Source organism: Brassica napus, chromosome A9, assembly GCF_020379485.1.
Source record: "Brassica napus cultivar Da-Ae chromosome A9, Da-Ae, whole genome shotgun sequence".
Classification (NCBI taxonomy): domain Eukaryota; kingdom Viridiplantae; phylum Streptophyta; class Magnoliopsida; order Brassicales; family Brassicaceae; genus Brassica; species Brassica napus.
In genome coordinates this window covers 31655005-31666732 of record NC_063442.1, presented here as the reverse complement: position 1 = coordinate 31666732, position 11728 = coordinate 31655005, and the positions used below count along the sequence as shown (strand labels likewise).

The 11728-nt window shown below is 30.5% G+C and overlaps 1 protein-coding gene across 1 annotated transcript; it reads left to right on the top strand.

The window, feature by feature from the left end:
• Nucleotides 1-899: 899 nt before the first annotated feature.
• On the top strand, nucleotides 900-3750 carry LOC106451244 (phospho-2-dehydro-3-deoxyheptonate aldolase 1, chloroplastic-like). The gene is made up of 4 exons (XM_013893139.3): nucleotides 900-1540; nucleotides 1827-2104; nucleotides 2408-2930; nucleotides 3292-3750. The coding sequence occupies exons 1-4, from the start codon at nucleotides 1043-1045 to the stop codon at nucleotides 3547-3549; spliced, it is 1557 nt and encodes a 518-aa protein (XP_013748593.2). The 5' UTR covers nucleotides 900-1042; the 3' UTR covers nucleotides 3550-3750.
• Nucleotides 3751-11728: the final 7978 nt, after the last annotated feature.

Here is an 11728-nt window from a genome sequence, read left to right as displayed (position 1 = left end):
CACCTAACATCTCCTTTCCACCAACATGTTGAAGGACAAGACTCCGTGTGGTCGACCTCACTTGATTATAATCACCCCTCCACGTAAAAGAATATGCTCTTCGCTTCAACTCATATACATTTTTCTCTACCTACAACAAATTTTGAGGACGGTATAACAAACAAAACCAAAACCAAAACTTCATAGTCTCATAGATATAATCATTATTTGTGGTCCTTATGAGGAGTCAGGAACATATGTTTTTCAGAAATTTAAAGTTTTCAGTTTCCTGTCTGAAAATATAGTACTAATCGTTAATAACAATTATAAATGGCATTAGAACAGGAATTGGGTGAGCCTGAAACACCTGCCTCTTATAAATGTATCAATATATAAAAACTATCCAAAAAGGTTTGGTAAACACTAGCATATCTAAATCGATAAAATTTAAAACGATAAAAAATTAAAAATAAATAAAAGTTACATCAAAAGTGGGAGTTGGCGAAGTAGATTATGGTGGGGTTCTGCTCTTCACGACTGGTGTTAGGTGAGGCGAGAGATTATAGCTTTTACTCAACCCCATTTTAGATCTCTATCCAATTTTCATGTTTTTTTATTATTATCAATCAGTCTACATATATTTATAATCATATTACTTTGATTTACTTCTCAACATGTGTACAAATACACACCAACATGAGACCACCTTTTGATAAAAAAATACTGAACATGAAAAGCAAAACATACAACGAATCTATTCCAAAGGAAGCTAAACCGAAAATGGTTTTGTGTAGTAATAAGACACGTAAACCGGTTACCGTATATTACAAACTGAGAAAAAAAACCTTTCCACCAATCCCGACGCTATTTACCATAATACCCTTATATATGATCCACCTACCGCAAACACCCAACAAGGCTTCACCAAACACAACTACTTGGTTTATAAAACCCTAGACCTCTCTTCCAAACACTTCTCAGGTTTCGTGTAAAAAAACATTACAACACACAAATCTCAACACCCAAAAAAAAAAGAAACATTTTATTCCATTAAAAAACAAAAATGGCGCTCATGAACGGAAGCCTGAATCTACCATCGATATACACCCACCGTCAATCAACCTTCTCCTCCGCCGCGCCAAGAACCACGTCCCTCCGGATCTCCGCCGTGCAAACCGACCCAAAACCACCATCTTCGTCGGTAACGACTCCTGCGACGGCGACGAAGACCGTCGGGGTTAATGTGGGTAAATCCAAATGGTCGCCGGAGAGCTGGAAGACGAAGACAGCTCTTCAGCAGCCGGAGTACCCTGATTTAGCTGAGCTTGAAGCTGTGCTGGAGACGATCGAGGCATTTCCTCCGATCGTCTTCGCCGGAGAAGCGAGGTTGCTCGAGGAGAGGCTAGGACAAGCCGCGATGGGTGAAGCGTTTCTGTTACAGGGAGGTGATTGTGCGGAGAGCTTCAAAGAGTTCAACGCTAACAACATTCGTGACACCTTTAGGATTCTTCTCCAGATGGGTGCTGTTTTGATGTTCGGTGGTCAAGTCCCTGTCGTTAAGGTATGCCTCTGTTTTGATAAATTTAGAACCTTTTTGTCGATTTTGAGAGTAAATTTGAATTTTTATATGGATTTTGAGGTTATTAAGGTTTGAATTTTGGTGGGTTTTGATAAAGTTTGAATTTTTATATGGGTTTTGAGGTTATTGAGAATTTAGTTTTGGTGGGTTTTGATAAAGGTTGAATCTTTATATGGTTATGAGGTTTGTGTTTTCTTGGGGTTTGATAAAGTTTGAATTTTTAATATGGATATTGAGATTTATTTATGAGTTTTGATGGGGTTTAAAGGTTGGAAGAATGGCGGGTCAATTTGCGAAGCCGAGGTCTGATTCGTTTGAGGAGAGGAACGGAGTGAAGCTTCCGAGTTACAGAGGAGATAACATCAATGGAGATGCTTTTGATTCCAAGTCTAGGATCCCTGATCCACAGAGGATGATCAGAGCTTACTGTCAATCTGCAGCTACTCTGAATCTTTTGAGAGCGTTTGCTACTGGTGGTTATGCTGCTATGCAGAGAGTTACTCAGTGGAATCTTGATTTCACTGAAAAAAGTGAGCAAGGAGACAGGTAAAATAAATATATAAAAATAGCTTTTGGATCTTTGTGTTTGCTCGTTAATTACCATTTGCCACAAAACAAGATGCTTTGTTTGTTCGTTCGTGTCTAGATGGATGTAAATAGTTAGAGATATTTCTACCTTTTGTGTGCTTGTGTTGGCCTATTTTGATCCAACCAGTGTTCCTATAATTGTTCGGTGTAATCTGTCTGTTTGTTCTTTTTTGAGTAAGTTTAGGATTTTTCCTTTTTTTTTAACTTTGTCTATATTTGGGTATGTTTTGTTTAAAATCTTTGTATTGGTTTCTTTGGTAGGTACCGTGAACTAGCTAACCGTGTTGATGAAGCGCTGGGTTTCATGCACGCTGCTGGACTCACCCTCGACCATCCCATAATGCAAACAACAGACTTCTGGACTTCTCATGAGTGTCTTCTCTTGCCTTATGAGCAATCACTAACAAGGCTAGACTCTACTTCTGGCCTCTACTACGACTGCTCTGCTCATATGATCTGGGTCGGTGAGCGAACCAGACAGCTCGATGGAGCCCATGTCGAGTTCTTAAGAGGTGTTGCTAATCCTCTTGGAATCAAGGTGAGTGATAAGATGGATCCGAAGGAGCTGGTGAAGCTGATTGAGATCTTGAATGCTGATAATAAGCCTGGAAGGATCACGATTATCACAAGAATGGGAGCAGAGAATATGAGAGTGAAGCTTCCTCATTTGATCAGAGCTGTGAGGCGTGCTGGACAGATTGTGACTTGGGTCAGTGATCCAATGCATGGAAACACCATTAAGGCTCCTTGTGGTCTCAAGACTCGTCCCTTTGACTCCATCTTGGTACGTTTTTACATTAAAAAAAAAAAAAAATTCTCCCTATTGGTTAGAAAGTAAATGATTAGAAATGATTCTCCAACACAGTAAGTATTAGCATGTGTTTGTGGTGGTAGTAGGTGAAACATAGCGACAGGCGACAAAGACTTTGGTTGGGCCAAAGTTGACAGAAATGTTTTTCTCTAAAGTTAGGTGGTCCTTAAAAAATTAATGTAAATACTAACTAAAGAACGTGTCCTTCATCACTGATATTTTTTTTTTTTGCTACCCTTAATAGTTTTATTCATATAACTTATATGAGTTTGATAATTTTGTAGTTGAAAAATATTCTAACAAAAATTCGTTTGTAATTGAAAATATTTTGTAGGCTGAAGTGAGGGCGTTCTTCGACGTGCACGAGCAAGAAGGAAGCCACCCGGGAGGTGTTCACCTAGAGATGACAGGTCAGAACGTGACCGAGTGCATCGGTGGTTCACGCACAGTCACGTTCGATGACTTGGGGTCACGATACCACACGCACTGTGACCCTCGCCTCAACGCCTCGCAGTCTCTCGAGCTCTCTTTCATCATCGCTGAACGCCTTAGAAAGAGACGCATCAAGTCCCAACAGGCTTTTTCTATCTAATTTAAACATGTGTTGTGCTATATCTTTATAATAAATGTTTGTGTGTGTGAACTCAATACAGTTACGGACTTACGGTCTCGTTTATATTTGATTCAGATGTTGGGTCAACAGAACGCGTAAGGTTTTGTTTTATCGTTGTTAATGAGTTTTTATTTATTTCCATTTTGGATTTAATAAAATCATTGAACGTTGGATTTCTAATGCTATGAAGACTTGATAATGGTGATTGATTGTTGGTGAAATAGAAAACTAGAAATAGTCGTTTGGATCCTATCGCCGATAGCACTCTCTCGATTCTGCATAGGTGTTTAATTCTCAATCAATAGCCTTGATTACTTGTCTCGAAGTTTTTATCTGATTCTGGAGTAGGCTTAGATTGTTTGCTGATTCTTGAACAAGAATGGTTTGAAAATCTAACTAATGGTTTTAAACTGAATAGGAGTTAATATATTTAACTACCAAAATATAAATTAGACTATAAAATAATACTAGAATTTAGTCATTCACGATTACTTTTTTTTTTTTTTTTTTTTTTTTTTTCACGATTACTTCATTCACGATTACTTTAGTTTCTCTGCATAACTATTTGCGGGTTCAACTCTTTTGAATTTAAAAGAAAGGAAAAAAAGACAGACAACATAAATTAGTTGCTAAACCAATACAACATAAAACACACATTTGTTTTGAAAATATAATTAACTATAACCTATGTAGGTGTGAAACATTGGGTATATATCTCTATAAGTTCAAAACGCATAATGTTTTGATTTGCACTTTCATTTAGGGCTGTTCAATATGGTAAAACCAAACCGTACCGAACCGAACCGAACCGAAATAGACAATATGGTTTGGTTTTGGTATATACCATATAAACCGAATGGATATAATTTTATAAAAACCGTAGGATTTGGATATGGTTTGGTATATAACCGATTAAACCGAATAAACCGAACAAAACCGATTAAAAGTAGAAACATGTAAATATGTATCTATTTTATAACAATACATGAAAATCTATTTGTTACATAAGTTAAATTTGTGTTAATAACTATTACCATAATTTTATAGTAATAAAAAACTTTAATTTGTAAAACACTTGAACTATAACTAAATAATAATACATCGCAATTCAGACATCTTATTTTCTAAGTCGTTTTTGATCTTTTTGATTAATTTTAGTCTTCACTAAATTAATATGAAGATTATAAATTTGATGGACAATAATTAATGGAAAATTTTCAATTGAAAAAGCATGACTTTAATGAACACTAAATATGGAAGAGTGGAAAAATTTTTCTTTCATGTTTCTGTTTTGTTTCATATTTTTATTTTCAAAATTTCAAGCTTTGATTTTAGTTATAGATTTGATTATTTTATTTGATGGTAGAAGCATTTTAACTTTTTTGTTCATTTATTTAAACATGTAATATATTTTTAATAAATGACTGTGTTGACAATATGACTCTAAAATTCATATAATATGATCTCAAACAAAATAATTATGTTTTTTGGTATAAAACCGAATAAACCGAAAACCGGCGGTATATAAACCGAACCGAACCGAAGTAAATATGGATTTAGAATGGTAGATATATTTTACTAACCGAAATACCGAAAAAAACCGAACCGAAACCGAACCGATATCCGGATTTAACACCCCTACTTTCATTTACGTTTTGAAAGCGCAAAATACTTTTTTTTTTCAAAACTAAAACTGAAAAATCTATATAAATGTGTTAAATATAAAAATATGTGTTCTATTTTATTCTTTATAATATAATATGTATATTTGGGTTTATTGATGTGTATTTTAAAAAATCAACTAGATTTTGACCCGCGCTTGGAAAGCGCGAGTTTTTTTTATTATATTATAATACAAAGTCTTATTATATCGAAAATATAATTTTTAACAGTTATATAATCTATGAATTAGTTTATTTGATATTTTATATATACACATTTACGTAAATTTGTTTTAGCCATGAGAATTATATCCGGATCAAAAACCAAACCGAACCGACCTGGAAATATAGGTTTAGTTCAGGTCCAGAAAAGATAACCTATTGGGGTTTTTTATTGGACCCGCAAGTCTTTGTTTGAGACCGGATCCTACCCTAGACCCGATCATAAATATGTTGGGTTTATTAGGTATATTTAGATATTTCGAATATGTTTCCAGCATTATGGATATTTTTATAGATTTTTTATTTACGATTATAGTTTTTGATTTCACGTAAATTTTTAAATCAAAAAAAATTGGGTATTTTTAGTTCAGTGACAGATTTTGAATAAGATTATGAATTTTTAGGTATTTGAATTTTTTGGGTATTTGTTTGGAGTTTCAAGTACTTTTCGTGTTTCAGATATTTTTCAGATTTTTTAGATATTTTAAATTTTCTTAAGATCCTAAATATCCGAACAGGTGTAGACCCATTACGTCCATATCGGGTCCAACAACCTTTTGATATAGATTTTTAATGTTATTGAAAGTTTAATATATAATATGAGATTTTAGTAGGAAAGTTTATATATGATATGATTACGTTATTATAAAGGAAAGAGGAAGCTAGAATGTACACATATATGTGGTGTAATTTTTCTTGCTTTAAATCATATATTATATGATAAAAGTGAAATATAAAACATTAGTTTCAATACTTTTATGATTAAAAATCAAAATGGTAAATATAATAATAGTAATGATTAAGATTTAGGAGTGATATTTGAATAAATAAAAGAATTGAATAAATTTGTTAGAGAAATATAAAGTAACATATTGTTAGTCTAAGTTTAAGGTAAGACCAAAAAAATAATGAGTTAAATGAAAGGGTCCAAACAACTTTTATAGGTAGATTTTGTAAGACTCCTTCCCTTTTAATAGTATTGATTTGGATATAATTTAACAATATGTAACATTGAAGATGATCTATAATTATTGTTAATGCGAATTCACCACAACTTTATAGAATTTATTAAGACATTTAAACAAAGATGAATTTGTAATTTAAATAGTTTTAAATATATTTGTTATATATCATATAATGCAATTAATGTTTGCTACATTTTATGATGATATTTATTATACTAAAACACATACCTTCATTTTTATGTGTTCAAAATTGTATTGCTTATAATTACATATCATCACACTTTTCATCACATCCAAATATTTCTTAATATAATTACTGAAATTAAATTGTTATATTATGAATTTTGTAAATATGCTTTAGATTAGACATAGGTTGGTGAGCAAAAAAAAAAAACAGGTTCTGTTACTCTTGTCCATGTTACTAATAGGTTTGTATAATATTTATACCGTAAAAGCCAAAACTTATGAATGTGATCTAAGGTACATTTTGGTTACATGACTTATGAATGTGATCTAAGGTACTAAATGTGATCTAAGGTACAAAACTTATATTGTTGTTGATCTAAGGTACAAAACTTATAATGTGATCTAAGGTACAAAACTTATATCACATTATTGCTTAGAAGGTGCATTTTCACATTATTGTTGCTTATAAGGTACAAAACTTATATTGTTGTTGATCTAAGGTACAAAACTTATAATGTGATCTAAGGTACAAAACTTATATTGTGATCTAAACTTACGAATGTGATCTAAGATACAAAACTTATGAATGTAATCCCCCGACCAAAAAGTTATGAATGTGAAAAGAAGACTTCACAATCTTGAAATCTAAGGTACTATTTTGTTTCTTCATCTTCCACGATTTCTCTTAGATTCACTTCTAATATTGTTGTTGTTTACATATTCAAACATGCCGAGTCAAAAACTATAGATTTGAAAAGCGATCGTGTTTTCATACTGATGAAGATCGCGGATATCAGACTCAAATAGAACATCTAAAGAAATATAAAACTAAAGGTCAACTTTTATAGAGCTTTTTCTTTATACCAAAATTGTTATTTCAGAACTAAGATCTAATGTAAAAGTTATATATTGTTTTCATAAATGCATAAAGAAAAGAATCATTACCCGAAGTTAGTAGATAACATCATGGCTAGCTATTAAATACATAGGCAAATTTTCTATAAAAAAAATATGTAGGCAAGTATTCATTATAATCAAACATTTAATAATGTTTGATTACACAATCCAGTTATGGTTTGATAAAACTTCTGATTAAGTTCTTATATAAGTTTTGCAAATTCAGTGTCATTAGATGATTGTTCATAGTACCAAAAGAGAAAAAAACATCCATCTATAAAGTTAAGTACTTTATTCATACAATTTAGCTCAAATATATCAATTAGTTCCACAACAGCTAGCTCTCGAGGCTAGTATGTTAGGACCAGGTTGATCTTTGAATGAAGCTTTTGATGACAAAAAAAAGTTTATGCATTATATTGTAAGCTTATATATTTAACTATGCTTGGATCATACTAATGTGGTTTTTATATACAACAGTAGCTTACTAAAGGTATATTGAAGATTCCAAATGGGAATCAAAACATGAAGCTATGGGTTTAGGTTCTATTAAACAAAAGTAAATAGAAAGTATTGAATTGGATTTTAATACTTGTCGAATGATGAAAATGGCTTGACTATTGATATGTTTGTGATGCAAACAATTTATTATGGTTTCTAAAATTCTGATTAAGTTCTTAAATCTATGTTTCAGAGTGCACCATATATTTGATTTGACCGACTGTTCATGGCCCGTGTTACCAAAAAAAAAAAAAAAACAGAACTTTTACAATACAGCTAAGTATTGTATTCAGGCCATTAATTTCAAATATCTCAATTATTTTATTGTGAATCTTGTATGCCTATTTAGGATGCATATTGAGCTTTTTTCAGTAATCTCAAAACTCATTGAAATTTTAAATTTTCTATTACTAATATATTTTTATACGTAACAAATGTATTCTTTATATGTATCAGTAGCTACTAAACTGTTGACAAATAGCTATTAAAATGTGAAGCAATTCCATGTAATTGGAACCGATTTATTATGGTCACAGAAAAGTCTGATTAAGTTCATAAATATATTGTTTCAGATTGCTCCCCGGTCTTACCACAAAACTTTCATAATTAAACTAAATATTGTATCTATAACATTATTTCGAGATAAAATATACTCCATCTGTTTTATAAAAAGTGTCACTTTTGATTTATTTATTTTATTTCAAAAAAATATCTTTCTACATTTTCAATGTAATTTTATACACTAAAACTATCTTTTACTCTTTTGAATAATCAATAGATTTTTATCTAAATATTTTTTATTTAATTAAACATACATTATATATATTAAATAAAGACATTTTAGTCTATTATCCAATATTTTTAATCACCATAAAAAATATCAAAGTGACACTTTTTAAGAAATATAGGAAACAATAGCTAATGATTTAGTATTGTATTTATGAAGACTATTGTGCACTGTTCACAATAAAGCTAAGACTATTGTGCATTGTATTTATAATGATTTAGTATTGTATTTATTGCTTATAGAGGATGCTAATTGGGTATCATTTACTAATTACATAATTTAGTGTATACGAAACAAAAAGAATTGAAACTACAATAAAATACATCAACTATTCTAAGCTTTGGAAAGTGTTAAAAAGTTTTAAATGCTGGAACAAAACATAAACATTTAAATACAAATAAATGTTGATAGTTTAAAATACAGCGGTGTAAGTTGTAAAGTTGAAAATAAGCTAAATGTAATTTCGAAAAAAAAATCAGGTTTTAATAGTATAATTATATTTTGATTACCGAAAATAGGTTTATTAAAAAAACAAAAGACATTTCTACACAATATTTTTATAGATATATAACTAATAATAATTTTTTTTTTAAAATAACAATTCTAATTATATGTTTTCAAATTCAAGTTTTTATATATTTTTTAGAATTTTTTTTTTGATTTTGTTTTCAATTTTCTTTTTGAAATTCGAAAATATTTTTGAAACTATGTTTAAAAAATTTAGTTTAAAATTTTTAATATTTATTTTTTATTTAAAATTTTTTAAAACTCATGCCAAAATCTCATCCCTCAATTTTAAATCCAAATTTTAGGATTAGTTAACCTTAGATGCATAAATATGTATTTAACATTCAATGAAACCACTTATGCTCATTTTTTTCTTTGGAGTTCTTTTGTGAAAATAACTAAAAATGTTATTTTTTGGAATTCCTCCTTTGTATATAATACATATTAAAGTGAATTCATCATATTTAACATTTTATGCAAAATCGAGCCCAATCGTTATGACGGTTTTATCTTTTATTCTACAGAAGATAAATGTCAAGTTCAAAGGATAAATGTGAAGTTTCCAAAGATAAACACGAAGATCGAAGGAAAATGGAATATTTCTTCGAAGCAATAAACTCGACCGAAAGCAGAAAAAGAGCAAACCGCCTATAGGAGAAGTATATAAGGACGTCGAGGTTGAAGAGGCAAAGGGACAATTCTTTTTACTCTTAAAACTCTCTGCACTTAGAAACTTTAGGCTAAGGTTGTTCAATATGGTAAAACCGAACCGTACCGAACCGAACCGAACTGAAATAGACAATATGGTTTGGTTTTGGTATATACCATATAAACCGAATGGATATAATTTTATAAAAACCATAGGATTTGGATATGGTTTGGTATATAACCGATTAAACCGAATAAACCGAACAAAACCGATTAAAAGTAGAAACATGTAAATATGCATCTATTTTATAACAATACATAAAAATCTATTTGTTACATAAGTTAAATTTGTGTTAATAACTATTACCATAATTTTATAGCAATAAAAAACCTTAATTTTCGACATGTTCTGTTTCTATGACTGGCACTCGATTACTAGACGAACTCGCAAAGGCGGTTTGATTTCTTATTCTACTCTTTCAATCAAACTACGTTCAGCTTGATCCTCGAAAGGGGTAGGCATCCTTTCATAAGGTTCAGTCTGAAATCAATCAAAACCTTTTTCGTATTGTTTTCGTCTTCTGTTATCGAGCTGCGATTCAACTAGGTTTAAGGTTTTAGGTTGCTAGAACTAAGTAATTCGCTGACAGCTCTTGCGGCCGAAGCTTTTATAATCTCTTGTAATGATTGTAACTCTCTTACGCGGATTCGAAATAAGACCTACATTTTTCTATGAATTCGTTTTGTTATCTTTTCGTATTTTTCGCATTTGTTTGATCACTTGTCGTTGGCTCTCGCAAAGAATCTGGGACCTAGAAAAAAATTAAGATTTTTCGACTTTTCTCCGATTACAGAAATTGACGGTGTGAATTTCGGTTCCCACAATTTTATCACTTAATTAATAATCACATTATCTTTTCTAACTAAATACACAGTATAAAAGTTAATCACTCCGCTCACATTTTCAAACCATTAATTAGATTCTCAAAAACTATTGATAAATTTAGCAACAACACTATGTTTTATGCTGTTCTCTTTTGGGTGATGTAATATTTTAAATTTTAAATAAGAAGGAAACCCTTGTGAAAGCTATTATTATTTGTAAATTTTATTATTTTAAAACAATATTAGTTATCTGAATTTTCTTTATAAAAATTAAGTACTGACAGTATCGTGTCTTTACTTATTATAATAAATAAACATATGTTGTAAATGGTTCACTATATAATTTTTTTTTTTTAAATACAATAATTCTATAATAAAATTGAGTTTTCTTTCAATAATGATCTGTTTTTTTTTTCATGGCATATAGGATTGAGTGGTTAGTTGGATTGTTTTTCTACGCATTATTCAAGATTCATTTTTATAAGAAAACTGATCACTAGACAAACTCTAAAATATTTATCTATTAGTGCATAAAATAGAATGATGAACAAAAAAATAAATAAATAATTTATTTGTATAGTAAATTTATTAAATATTTTTATTTTAAATTTTATTTTACAGCGAAAAATAGAGTCAGATTGAAAGTATGATGTGTTTGTTTTATTTATCATACACTACTTTCTAATTTCTCATTTCGTAACAATTTATGTATTCTTTTTTCTTAGAATGGTCTTGTTTTGTAGAAAAACTGTAAATATATGTTGCGGATTTAAGACGCACATTCTAGATTTTGTAAGTTGAAAATAATCACAGACATGTGTTAGTTAGTTACATAGCGAACGCGTCCAACTCTAGATCTTTAAAACGTGTGTTAACTATATGGTGAACGCGTCCAACTG

What these genes read in the sequence shown, in the direction of transcription:
- LOC106451244 (XM_013893139.3), top strand. Translation starts at nt 1,043, where the DNA reads ATGGCGCTCATGAACGGAAGCCTGAATCTACCATCGATATACACCCAC. An exon ending in AAAAGTGAGCAAGGAGACAG is followed by an intron (nt 2,105 to 2,407) that starts GTAAAATAAATA and finishes TTTCTTTGGTAG; the next exon opens with GTACCGTGAACTAGCTAACC. An exon ending in GTCCCTTTGACTCCATCTTG is followed by an intron (nt 2,931 to 3,291) that starts GTACGTTTTTAC and finishes AATATTTTGTAG; the next exon opens with GCTGAAGTGAGGGCGTTCTT.